The 13,867-nt window shown below is 36.9% G+C and overlaps 1 protein-coding gene across 18 annotated transcripts in view; it reads left to right on the top strand.

Moving 5' to 3' along the window:
• The window catches only part of BLTP1 (bridge-like lipid transfer protein family member 1), a 243,901-nt gene that overhangs the window by 186,423 nt on the left and 43,611 nt on the right, over window positions 1-13,867 (top strand). For 12 of the 18 annotated variants that reach the window (XM_008267929.4, XM_008267930.4, XM_008267932.4 and 9 more), the window contains 8 exons: window positions 1,038-1,097; window positions 3,104-3,330; window positions 4,230-4,430; window positions 4,625-4,755; window positions 5,604-5,727; window positions 11,850-11,959; window positions 12,601-12,691; window positions 13,193-13,255. In XM_008267929.4, the coding sequence (XP_008266151.3) occupies window positions 1,038-1,097; window positions 3,104-3,330; window positions 4,230-4,430; window positions 4,625-4,755; window positions 5,604-5,727; window positions 11,850-11,959; window positions 12,601-12,691; window positions 13,193-13,255 (1,007 nt within the window). The remainder of the gene's footprint in view (window positions 1-1,037; window positions 1,098-3,103; window positions 3,331-4,229; window positions 4,431-4,624; window positions 4,756-5,603; window positions 5,728-11,849; window positions 11,960-12,600; window positions 12,692-13,192; window positions 13,256-13,867) is intronic. The other 6 variants (XM_070047638.1, XM_070047636.1, XM_070047637.1 and 3 more) reach the window with 3 other exon arrangements.

The raw sequence follows: 13,867 nt of genomic DNA, 5'->3' as shown, positions 1-13,867 counted from the left end.
CTATCTATACCTAAAAATCTTAATATTCTTTATTAATTCATCATGACTGTGTTCTGTGAATTTGTTTAATCATTTTTAAACTGAACTTTTAAAAATTCTGTGCAACTGTCCTAGAAGTTTTCTATTCCTATTTTATTCCGTAGCTCCTGCTTCCCCTTGGCCTCTGTTGTGTTACTAAAAATCCACAGGACTTTCTTTTCTTTCTAGTATTCTTTAATTTGATTGGCTAATATAGATTTTGTTTGTTCTGATTTGTAACCATGCCTGTAAAGGTGAATTGGGCAATCCTTTGCTCCAGAACTTTATCCAATTCTTTATTAATTTAGAAATTGCATGTGAGACACAGGTACTATTTCATTCAAAATGTAATTTAGATTTTAAAGTTATTGGCGATATTTTTAAAAGAATACAATAGAAATTGTGATTATAAATAGATCTTCTCTTACAAGCTAAGTGATAGTTTACTGAAGTTGAGATGATTTTTTTTTGAAAAATTTCGTAGTGAGTCAGATACTTCTATGGATAGATTCATGACTTTATGAGATAAATATCACAATAGCCAATATTTTTTCTCATAAAATGTTTCTTGTCAAAAGAGAAGACAAGGTAGATGAAGCATGCATCTGACCTAAAGTGACCCTTGTTAGTTATCAAAACATCGTCTTAAAGTCACATGCATTCCCAAAGTGATATTCACTCATGGTAGCATGAATGGTCATAGCATCTTGGATGTAGGGGGAAAGCTGACTCAAGTTTCAGAGCCAGGCAGATGTCACTCGGATAAGGGAATCACATGCAAAGAAGTAGGGCTAACCCTATAGTTAAATTGTTAAAATAACAGAATAAACTTAAAAGATGTGAAATAGATCTAGCTAGTCATTATGGTGGCTGTTTCATTCTGATTAGGAACTGAAACTCAAAAAAACTAGTAATACTATTTGCATTTAGATAAATATATTTGGGTGAAAAAAATGAAACATAATGTTTAATCTCAAGTGTCTTTATTGAAAAATGTTTGCTGGGTGATTTTTGTGCAGGTGTAGTTCCAGATGGCACTTATGAAGTCTGTTCAAGGACTACCGGACAAGCAGCAGCTGGTAGGTTCACATTCAGTATTACTTTTGCTACATACTAATAAGTCACATAGAATTCTGCCTTTATTTTAGTGCAAAAGAGTCTTTAGCAAAGCTGCTATATATATATATATATATATATATGGGAATAAGTCATAAGTACAACAAAATAAAAATTTTAGTTGCTATTAAAATATACAAAAGGATGAGAATATTTCTAAAAGTGGGAGGCTACTAGATCAGAGAATGCTTAATGGGAGAACCAGCATTTATTTTTATTTTTTTCTAAAGATTTATATGTTTATTTGAAAGGCAGAGTTACAGAGAGGCAGAGGCAGAGAGAAAGAGAGAGAGAGAGATCTTCCATCTGCTGGTTCACTCCCCAAATGGCTACAACTGCCAGAGCTGGGCCAAACTGAAGCCAGGGGCCAGGAGTTTCTTCTGGGTCTCCCACGTGGGTGCAGGGGTCCAAGGATTTGGAGCCATCCTCCACTGCCTTCCCAGGCCATAGCAGTGAGCTGAATTGGAATTGAAATAGACCAGGACTTCAACTGGTACCCATATAGGATGCCAGTGCCGCAGCCAGCAGCTTCACCCACCACTCCACAGCACCGGCCACAAGAACCAGCATTTAAAAATAGGAACTTAAAAAATAAATAAAATGTTCCTCAAGCAAAAACTGGGAGGTATGGGCCAGAGAAAATGCAGGCAGAGAGAATTAATATCAGTTGGGATGTTAAAGGCAGAGTATCTACTCAGGTTATCTAGAACAGAGTTTTGTGAAAAATAAGATGGAGAAAAAAGTCTAACAGCAAATTAAGGAATTTGGACCTAATTTCATGGGCAGTGCAAAGACCACCAAATGTTTTTGAGCAAGAAAGCAGATGGTAGCACTATCAAAACACTTTCAAGAATTACAGGGGAAAGGTAAAAAGCCTTAGGAAACCAATTAGGAGTTAACCATAGAAGTACAGTAATAGGTTTGTTCACTAAGATAATAGCAAAATGTAAATATTATTATTTCACATAAACAATTTTATTATTATTCATAAAATTAGATACGGTGAACTAAAAATATTTATTTAAAGAATCTTGAAATGTTGAGAAGGTAAAAGCTGATTAAGGTTAGTAGATTCCTTTCCCACCTGGTATCTTCCCGAAGTCTAGCCTCAGTGCTCATTCTCAAGAAGTGAGCTCAGAAAGCACCATATCTATAGTCCCCACTGACTGAGAACCAGATATATAGGAAACTTCCAGCAGCAGTATTAAAAAGAAATGGCAGTAACTGAAGCAAACATATATACTGGGATATCTCACATGAAAGACTTTGACAAGGCTGCTTATAAATGACAACAACCCACTCAAATTAGCTTAACCAAGAGGAGAAGCTTATTAAAAGGATATTTGCAAGTTACAATTAAACTAAGGAATGACTGTCTTGGGGAAGAGAGAATCTGGTCAATTCAGGGGCCCTCTGCAACCAACGGACCAAGATCACAACTATAAACAGAACTGTCTAGATTCTGTGTTTGCTCTCCTCCCTCCCTCTCTCCCTCTCTCCCTCCCTCTCTCCCTCTCTCTCCCTCCCCACCCCCCCATCTTAAACTGATGACTGCTTCCTAGCCATGACAGGAAACATTGTTGCCGAGAGTTCATGAGCCTCATTTCCCCATCCTCGGTCAACTTTTTGTACCAGAAAAAGATTCTTATTTTTCCAGCTTTCACTTGGTTGGGCCAGTTATCTAATAAATTAATTAATTCTGGGTAAAGCGCTAAAGTCATGGCATTTCTTATTATAGCCATGGGAGGGTTAATTGATTTTGGAGGAGGGAAGGAATCTGTAGTTCACAGAAAAAGAAGGGCACACTATATTTGTAGGGAAATAAATTCCATAATCTAATGTTTCTGACAAATCTTAACTGTGAGAGATATTAGTTAAATGTGGCCCTCATCCATTTTATTACTCAAGTGTAGGGTCATTTAAATTCCTATACTCAGAACTTACCAAAATACCACTGTTTATTAAACAGAAAGTAGTAGTGCTGGAACCTGGACACTCAATGTATTGTGGAAAATGTGTGGAATTGATGTCCATATGGATCCTAACATTGGCAAAAGGCTTAATGCTCTGGGCAATACTCTGACAACACTTACTGGAGAAGAAGACATAGATGACATTGCTGACCTAAATTCAGTGAACATAGCTGACTTATCAGATGAGGATGAAGTTGATACTATGTCTCCCACTATCCACACTGTAAGTAAACTCACGGTTAGAACTTTTCAGGGATGGCTTTACCCTGAGACAAAGACAATACTCAATTTTTTTTTTTAGTATAATATAGTTGCTATTTGTGGAGACAGGGAGGGAAGTGGTGATTCCCTGTGTTTGTCTTCTATAATATCTTAAGAGTTCTGTTCACAGTAGCTGTTATCCAACTTGTGCCTTATCCTATAGGTAATGTCATCATATTGAAAGTGAAGTGCAGGGAAATCTATAGAGACAGAAAATAGACTAAGGGTTTGTCTGGGGCCGGGGGGGTGGGGGGAGTAGCGGGGCAGTGGTGGGGTGGTGAGGAAGGGGAATTGGAAGAGACTACTAATAGGTATGGGATTTCTTTTGCATTATGAAAATGTTCCCAGCTTAAACTGTGATAATTGACATAGCTTTGTGAATACATTAAAAACCACTGGACTATACATTTTAAATGGGTGAATTTTATGGTAGGTGAGCAGTAATTCAATAAAGATGTTAAGCGTGAAAAGCAAAGTGTACACACAAAATGAAAGTATACATTAAAAAATTTGTATTTCTATATTATACCTTGCAGAGGTGGGGAATGTCTGGCCTGTGGCCTGTATAAGTCCTGCAAAATCATTTGGTCTGAACCTGCCAAGGCAACTGCAGGGGGAACTCAAAATTCAATAAATCTATAGAGGACTAATTTTGTCTGGGTGAATGATGTTATAATACCCAAGTGGCCCTTGGCAGAGAAGAGGTCCCCACCCCTGTGTATCAAGTTGTTTGGTAGTCAAAAAGAAAGTTACTTTATTTTCATTGTGATGATTGCATTTTTATTTTAACTATCATATAGTGAAATAGTTTTGTTTTTGGAGAGAATTTTTTTACAACTAATATTACTGTTTATTATTTAGAGTTCAGATGGAAGTTCAGTAGGTGGAGATGGCCACAAGCTCACGTTTGGGCAGCGACTTGTAAATCACCTCCTAGGCCTGAAGCCCCCACATCAGCGCTATTCTGTTCCTGCAGAGTATCTGTGTGACTCTGAGATGTGGGGCTCCCCTCAGTCTAGCCAGTCCCATTTGAAAGCATGCAGAGCACACTCATGGGGAAACGTAGGTAGCAACTTAAGTAGATTCCTTATGAAAATAAGGGTTTAAATCAATGGTGAATTGCAATCAATTTGCTTCATGTAGACGGCTTTGATTCATGCATGCTTACTTTGATTTATGGTGTTAATTTTGTAATAGTATAGATCTGCTGTGTGAACTGAGAGTGGTATTAACAGATGCACTATTAATTTTTTTAGGAAGCTACAGATTATCGAAGACAAGGAGCATCTTCTGGCCAGCCAGGAGAACTCCGAGGAAGAAAAATTATGAAGCGTTTAGTGGATATCAGAGAACTGAATGAACAGGCCAAAGTAATAGATGACCTTAAGTATGTATAGTAATTTTTAATTATTTAGAATCATAGGATGTTACATGTGGAGTAAACTGGATTTGAGCTGGTATAAACTCTTGAGTTTTTTAGTGAGATCACCAGTATCCAGAGTTGTTTAATAATTTGCCTGATATCATAAATTCATAATTAAACTTTTTTCTGTATCTGCTGTCTAAATGATAATTCTAAAGAATATATTCTACATAAGAATATATATTCTTCTTGCTAGACTTTGAAATTCTTATCTTCTGAAAAGGAAATGGCTATGCTTCATCTTTTCTAATCTTCATAAACCCATAAATGTGAGGGGTTTTTTCTTTGCATTCAAAGACTTTATACAAATATGAGTATATTCATTTTGTATAGTGAAAAGTGTCACCTACAAAGTAGTCTGTATAGTTTCCTACAGTGATTCACATTATCCTGTTGACTTATGTTACAATTTGAGTTTTGTTCTGAGTAGAATATGACATGAAGCAAAATCTTAACATGAGATTTTATGTAGAATTTTATTTATTTTTTTTTTATTTTTTTTATTTTTATTTATTCATTATATGTAGAATTTTACATGTAGATATTTTTCTACAGTTGGTCTATAGCTTTTATCAATTTACCAAAGCGACTCTTGATAAAGCAGTGAGTAAGAAGCATTTTCTCAGACATTAGAGATAGTATTCCAATACAGTTTGCCAGACATGACTTTTAGAGAGGGTTTGGTTTGGCCATTCTTTATATAATATTTGTTATTCTGACAAGATAGAGAATAAGAAAGGAGCCAAGTAAAAATCACTGTTATTTGCTTCATTACTTGTTTACAATAATTACCATATTTATTTTACATTCAGAAAATTAGGTGCAAGTGAAGGAACGATAAACCAGGAAATTCAGCGTTACCAACAGTTAGAATCTGTTGCTGTGAATGACATTCGAAGAGATGTTCGAAAAAAATTACGGAGGTCCAGTATGCGAGTGAGTAAACCTTTAAGAATTTTATTGAACCTAGAAAGTAGAACTCTATAATCTATGCCCTTAGCCATTATGTTTTTGCCTTTTATGAAATCACACTTGTTTCTAGTTGCTAATGTGAACAGTATGAAAAATGTGAAATCTTTGGAGACATCCATTCTTCCCCATCCCATTTTCTGTGGTCAGAGTTTACCTCTCAGCACTTTATTCTGGTCTGTATTTTTTGATTTTTTACAAGTTTATTTGCCCCTGCTAGTTTAAGTCTAGCAGTGAAAGGAATTTTTTAAAAATCATTTTCTCTCTTTTCTGCTCATTATCACCCAAAGTCAATAGTTTATAATAGGGTTTACTCTTGGTGTTGTACATCCTGTCAGTTTGGATAAATGTGTAATGTCATGTATCATTGTAATATCATAACAAATAGTTTGGTTTCCCTAAAAATCATCTGTGCTCCACCTACTCATTCCTCCTTCACCTCTTAGACGTTGTTGGACTTGATTTACTATTTTTGTGAAAGATTTTGCATATATGTTCATGAAAGTTATTGGTTTGTAGTTTTCATTTCTTGGAATGTCATTGTCTGGTTTTGGTTTTAGGATAATAATAGTCTCATAGAATGAGTTAGGAAGTATTCCTTTGCTTCTGTCTTCTGAAAATATTGTGGAGAATTGGTATCATTTCTTCTTTAAGTGAAAAGGAATTTTTTAACATTTGGGCCTGGTGCTTTCTATTCTGGAAGGTTATTAATCATTAATTGAATTTCTTTAACAGACATATGTCTATTCAGATTGTCTGTTTCTTCTAAATTTTGTAAGATTGTGTCTGTCAAGGAATGGTCTATTTTTATCTAGATTACCAAACATATAGGCATAGAGCTGTTCATAGTATTCCTTTACTCTTTAAATGTTTGTCAAATCTGTAGTTGTATCCTTGCTTACTTGTCTAATGTTAGTAATGTCTGTCTTTTCTTAGCCTGGCTAGAGGCTTACCAATTTTACTGATTTTTTTTTTTTTCAAAGAACCAACTTTTTTTTGGTTTGTTTTTCTCTTGATTTTCTTTTAGTTTCTTTGAATTCTCTGATTTTTATTTCTGGTCCCTAAGGTGAAAGCTTACATGATTGATTTTAAATCTTTTTCTTTTCCAATATATGAATTCAGTGCTATAAATTTCCCTTTAGGTGCTGCTTTCACTGCATTCTGCACATTTTGATAAGTTGTGTCTTCATTTTCATTTAGTTCAAGATTTTTTTTTTTTAGATTTTTTTTTTTTTTTTTTTTTTTGACAGGCAGAGTGGACACTAAGAGAGAGAGACAGAGAGAAAGGTCTTCCTTTTTTTTTTTTTCCATTGGTTCACCCTGCAATGGCCGCTGCGGCTGGTGCACTGAGCTGATCCAAAGCCAGGAGCCAGGTGCTTCTCCTGGTCTCCCATGGGGTGCAGGGCCCAAGCACTTGGGCCATCCTCCACTGCACCCCAGGCCACAGTAGAGAGCTGGACTGGAAGAGGAGCAACCGGGACAGAATCCGGTGTCCCGACCGGGACTAGAACCCAGGGTGCCGGCGCTGCAGGTGGAGGATTAGCCTATTGAGCTGCAGCGCTGGCCCAAGTTCAAGATATTTTAAAATACCCTTGAGGTAGGCCGGCGCCGGCACATACACCTTAGGCATTATGTCTTCTGGGCCCAGCACTGTGGCATTGTGGGTAAAACCACCGCCTGTGGTGCCACCATCTCATATGGGCACTGATTCAAGCCCTGGCTGCTCCTTTTCTGATTTAGCTCTCTGCTATGGCCTAGGAAAGCAGTAGAAGATGGCCCAATTGCTTAGACCCCTGCACTCACATGGGCGACCTGGAAGAAGTTTCTGGCTTCTAGCATCAGATCGACACAGCATTGGCCATTGCAGTCATTTGGGGAATGAACCACTGGATGGAAGACCTCTCTGTCTGTAACTCTACCTCTCAAATTAATTAATTGATTAATTAAAAAAATTATGTCTTCCTGGAGAATTGTTCCCATTGTTATTTGAAATCTGCCCTGTCTGAAATTAACCTAGCTACTCTTGCTTTATTTATTTATTTGAAAGTCAGAATTAGAGAGAGAGAGATCTTCCTTCCACTGGATGACTCCCAGATAGCTACAACAGCCAGGACTAGGCCAGGCTGACATCAGGTGCTGGGAGTTTCATCCAGATCTCCCATGTGAGTTGCAGGTATCCAAACACTTGGGTCATCTTCTACTGCTTTCCCAGACCATTAGCAGGGAGCTGGATTGAAAGTGGAGCAGCTGGGACACAAACCAGTGCCCATATGGGATGCTGGCATTACAGACAGCTATTTTACACCCTATGCCTCAATGCTGGCCCCAACTCCTGCTTTCTTTCAATTAGTGTTAGCATGGTTGTGTTTTTCACTATCCATTTACTTTTAATCTGTTTGTCTTCAAATACATATATTTAAACCATGTATATATAAGTGGATTTCTTGCAGCAGTGTTTAACTGGGTCTTGTTTTCTGATCTTTTCTTGTATGCTGTCTCCTATACCCATTTAGAGCCCTTAGCATATAAATCATAGTTGTTTTAAATTTATGCTCTGATAATTCCACTATTCCTGCTGTGTCATTCTCAGGCTTGTTCTATCTCTTCACATTGTGTTTTTTACCTTTTGGTATGGCTTGTAAGTTTTTCTTCTTCTTTTTTTTTTTAAGATTCATTTTATTTGTTTGAAAGGTAGCGTTATCAAAAGAGAGAAGAGACAGAGATAGAGATCATTCATCTGCTAGGTCACTCCCCAAATGGCCCCAAAGGCTGGGATTGGGCCAGGCCAAAGCCAAGAGCCAGGAGCTTCTTCTGGGTCTCCAGTGTGGGCACAGGGGCCTAAGCACTTAGGCCATCTTCCACTGCTCTTCCAGACCATTAGCAGGAAACTGGATTAGAAATGGAGGAGCCAGGGCTCCAGCCGGTGCTGATATGGTATGCTGGTGTCACAAGTGGTGGCTTAATCCATAATGTCACAATGTCAGCCCTGTAATTTCTTCTTGCTAGTTGGATGTGATGTTACAGGTAAAAGGGAATTATGTAAATAGTCCTTTAGTGACAGGGTAAGTATTTTATACTACTCTGATTAGGTCTCGGACTTAATGTTTCTTGGAAGAGGATATTCACAGTTGTTTGTCAGTATTTTGTCCCAGATTAGGTGAGACAGGATGACTAGAGCTAACTAGATTTGGGTATTTCCCTTCTCTCTGTCAGTTATGCTCTTAGAATACCCCTAGAACAGATTTTTCTCTGATTAACTAGGTTCTTCTGAGGGCAGGCCCTGTTAGCAAGAACTGATTGCAGTCAGCTTTCAGTTTCTGTGAATTCCACATCTATGGCTCAACTAACCTTGGGTTAAGAATATCTAGGGGAAAAAAAGTTGCATCTGTACTAAACGTGTTTTTCCCCTGTCATTATTCCCTAAACAATACAGCTACTTGTTTATAGTTATATTCTGTGATGTATTGTAAGTGATCTAGAGGTGATCTAAAGTGAATAGAGAATGTGCACGGGTTGTATACATACACTATACTTACATTTTGTATAAGGGACTTGAGCACCTGTGAATTTTGGTATCATTGGTAGTCTTGGAACAATTCTCCTGCAGATACTGAAAAATGACTGCACTCTGAGGTTTTTCAAAATGGTTTACCTTCTCTACTTGCTATGGGAACACTGAGGGGATTTTCTTTAATGATTACTGTGGCAATCTGGTAATACCCTTGGAGGAGAAATCTCCCAGTTATTGGGGGCACCCTACTATGACTGATACTCCCTGAAGTTTTTAAAAACTCTCACACTTGACTTCACTGAGCCCTCAGCAGTTTTTTGATCACAGTTCAGATTGGCACATCCCAGCACTGGTTCTTGTGATAGTAACTCTGTATTTACCTGTCTGTCTTTTTAGTCTTGGGCTACAGTTGCTTACTGATCCAAGAAGAGTTGTTGATTTGTAATTCTGTTTAGTTCTTACTTGTTGCACTCATAATCAAAATATTTTGTGTTTGCTATTTGTTAGGTAGTTTATATTTGATAATTGACTGTTAAAAATAAAACTAGACATAAAGATGATTAGAGAAATTATTGAAACTCTATATCCAGTGTTAACACTTTTCTCATTCAGCATCCCCCCCCCCCCATCCCTCCATTCCCTTTACCCCTCTTGGATTCTCAGAGCTAACATCAAGCACCCTCATCACAAGTTGCTAGAAGAGGGATTTGGAGACAGGGTTTTTAAGTCATGTCTTCCTTTCCTTTGCTGTAATAAGGAAGAGTTCCAGGGAAGGAAGGGTGCCTTTGGATAGTACTTGAAATGACTAGTGATCTCCCCACCAACACCAGCACTTGGGTTACCTTATATATATAGAAGATCCATTTAGTATATACTAAATAAAGATTTCAACAGTTTGCACCCACACAGACACACAAAGTATAAATTACTGTTTGAGTACTAGTTATACCATTAATTCACATTGTACAACACATTAAGGACAGAGATCCTGCGTGGGGAGTAAATGCACAGTGACTCCTGTTGTTGACTTAACAAATTGATACTCTTGTTTATGGCGTCAGTAATCACCCTAGGCCCTTGTCATGAGTTCCAAGGCTATGGAAGCCTTTTGAGTTTGCTGACTCCGATCTTAATTAGGCAAGGTCATAGTCAAAGTGGAAGTTCTCTCCTCCCTTCAGAGAAAGGTACCTCCTTCTTTGATGGCCCATTCTTTCCACTGGGATCTCACTCACAGAGATCTTTCATTTAGGTGTTTTTGTTTTGTTTTGTTTTGTTTTGTTTTTTGCCAGAGTGTCTTGGCTTTCCATGCCTAAAATACTCTCATGGGCTCTTCAGCCAGGTCTGAATGCCTTAAGGGCTGATTCTGAGGCCAGAGTGCTGTTTAGAACATCTGCCATTCTATGAGTCTGTTATGTATCCTGCTTCCCATGTTGGATCATTCTCTCCTTTTTAATTCTATCAGTTAGTATTAGCAGACACTAGTCTTGTTTATGTGATCCCTTTGACTCTTAATCCTATCATTATGATCAATTGTGAACTGAAATTGATCACTTGGACTAGTGAGATGGCATTGGTACATGCCACCTTGATGGGACTGAATTAGAATTCCTTGGCATGTTTCTAACTCCACCATTTGGGGCAAGTCTGATTGAGCATGTCCCAAATTGTACCTCTCCTCCCTCTATTCCCACTCTTATATTTAACAGGGATCACTTTTTAGTTAAATTTAAACACCTAAGAATAATTGTGTGTTACACAGAGTTCAACCAATAGTATTAAGTAGATCAAAAAATACTAAAAGGGATAAAGTATTAAGTTGTTCATCAACAGTCAGGACAAGGGCTGATCAAGTCAGTGTTTCTCATAGTGTCCATTTCACTTTAACAGGTTTCCTTTTTGGTGCTCGGTTAGTTGTCACTGATTTGGGAGAACATACGATATTTGTCCCTTTTTCTTTTCATTTTGTTTCTTCTCACCTCGTTTCATACCCCTCACTCCTGCAGGCACCACCCTGCGCCCCACTCCTTTCCTCTTGGGTCAGCTAGTAGCTGATATTTTCATAGCACGGCCACCTGATTTTTTTGCTCTACTTTGATCTGCCTATATTGTTAAGTAATGTTTAAAGTCACCTGGAGCAGAGGGGGCAGCACTGTGGCATAGTGTGTAAAGCCACTTCCTGCAGTGCCAGCATCCCATGTGGGCACTGGTTTGAGTCCCAGCTGCTCCACTTCCAATCCAGCTCTCTGCTAATGGCCTGGGAAAGTAGTGGAAGATGGCCCAAGTCCTTGGGCCCCTACACCTGTGTGGGAGACCTAGAAAAAGCTCCTGGATCCTGGCTTTGAATCAGTGTAGCTCTGGCCGTTGTGGCCATCTGGAGAATGAACCAATGGATGGAAGACCTCTCTCTCTCTTTTACTCTCTGCCTCTCTCTAACTCTGCCTTTTAAATAAATAAATAAACCTTAAACAATAAAGCCACTTGGGGGGAAACAAGCTTACTTATTTAATAGCACGATTTTTCTTTTATCTAAGTGAAATATGACAACAAAAAGGAATAATTTTTTCTCTCATTTCATTAGGCTGCCTCCCTAAAGGATAAGTGGGGTTTGGGTTACAAACCCAGCTATAGCCGATCAAAAAGCATTTCTGCTTCTGGAAGACCACCTCTAAAACGAATGGAAAGAGCAAGGTAATAGGTATTTCTACCACTGCAACATATAATGACATTGTAACTATTTTACTAAGGTCTACTACTTTTTCATTATGATCTAATTGGAGAATTATAAAATTCAGATAGCAGAAATGGATCTTCTGAGTAAAATCGCAGAGTAGATACTGTCACACTTAGAAGTTTGAGCAATTTTTCTATCACATTCATACCAGAATGAAGTGTTTCCTTTTTAGTAATGGAATTTACTGCTATTTAGGCATTTTTATTTGTAAACTTAGAGACTGCTCAAAGAAAGGAAAATGTGCATATTTAGTAGATTCTGCTCTTTCTGGGTCAGTTTAGAAAAGGTAGAATTGTTCACAAACTTAACGTTTGAAAAGGTAGAAATTTTATATATTAATAAAGTAAAATTCAGCACTATAAACTAAGAAATATAAATTCTTTTTTATATGGGTAAGTTTCAGAACATCTTGAGATCATGAAAACATTGAATCTTTTTTTACAGAATACTCAAGGTTAAGAAATGGAATGTACAAGTTCAATCTTTGATAAATCTTTAGAAATAGAATGCCACTGTCATTAATCAGACCTGTAGTAAGTCTCAGGATCTTTTCTTAATGAGAATATTAATGTGTTATAACTTTCTGTTTTACTTGCAGTTCTCGAGTAGGAGAAACTGAAGAGCTTCCCGAAATCCGTGTGGATGCAGCATCTCCTGGACCCAGAGTAACTTTTAATATCCAGGATACAGTAAGAGAGATATTATTTGTTATTGCTAGTAGTTTTTACAAATTGCAAACTTAGGGTACTGTACAATTTCAAATAATTGATTTCTAGGACAGTAAAAGTATGGATTATGATGGTTGAATTGTCTGAACATGACCAGGTAATGGGGTAAATCTTCATGCTATCATTTGAGAGCCATGCTGCAGGCTCCTGTCTTACCTGCACAATGGACTCCATAAGTTGCTTGCTTTTAGGCAGAAAGGTTTCTGTTGAACAATTTTTCTTTCAAGTGAGAATCTCATTAAGCTATGTCTTTTGCACAACTGTAAATGTGAAATGTTTGAACTTTCTTATATATTTTAGTTCATGATAGAAAGATAACTGGGGAGGAAGGATGATCAGCTTGAAAGAATGTTAAAATTTATGTTAAAATGTTCTTGGTTTTTGTATACTTGTTTACTTTTAAACCATTGCTTTTTTTTTTATTTTTCATGAGTTGTTTTCTTTTCTGTTATTTTAATTAAGTTGAAAAATACAGTATGGGGAAGTACACCACAATCCAGCTGTCCTGGGGAAGGGTATTTCCAGGTACTTATTAAGAACAACATAAATATTGCTTTAAGATGAATTAACCACCTTGAAAATCTGCTTTCAAAATGTCTTCTCTTTTCAAACTAAACTCAAGTTTACATAAATGTTTAGGACTGTTTAAGTTCTTCATTATGTATATTTCATAAATTCCTGCATGTATATATTTTAATTTTATACCTCTAACTAGTTTAATATTACTTTAATCTTCAAAATTAAAAGAAACTAAACCAGCTTAACAAATCAACTCATTTAAATTATAAACCACAGATTTCAATTTACTAGGCATTTGATAATCCCTTTTTCCTTGCATTTAGCTTCAAAATGAAACTTTTCAAAAACAAAGATGACTTAACTAGTACAAAGCAGAATCAGACTTAACTCACAACTAACAAATTAATCACTAAATGTTACGTCTTTGGATAACTAATATAAAAGACCATTGATAAAACTATCCATTTTAGTACTTATTCTCATTTTCAGACAAGTGTTGTAAAATGTGCTATACAGTCACTTACAAATAAAATTAACATTTTATAAACCAGATATTTCCCAAAATATGTCACAAAAATAAATTTTAAAAATACCATATATCAGGTGTAAAAATCTTTA

The sequence above is a fragment of the Oryctolagus cuniculus genome, chromosome 8, assembly GCF_964237555.1.
Source record: "Oryctolagus cuniculus chromosome 8, mOryCun1.1, whole genome shotgun sequence".
NCBI classification, from domain to species: domain Eukaryota; kingdom Metazoa; phylum Chordata; class Mammalia; order Lagomorpha; family Leporidae; genus Oryctolagus; species Oryctolagus cuniculus.
This window is presented reverse-complemented; position numbering and strand designations above follow the sequence as displayed.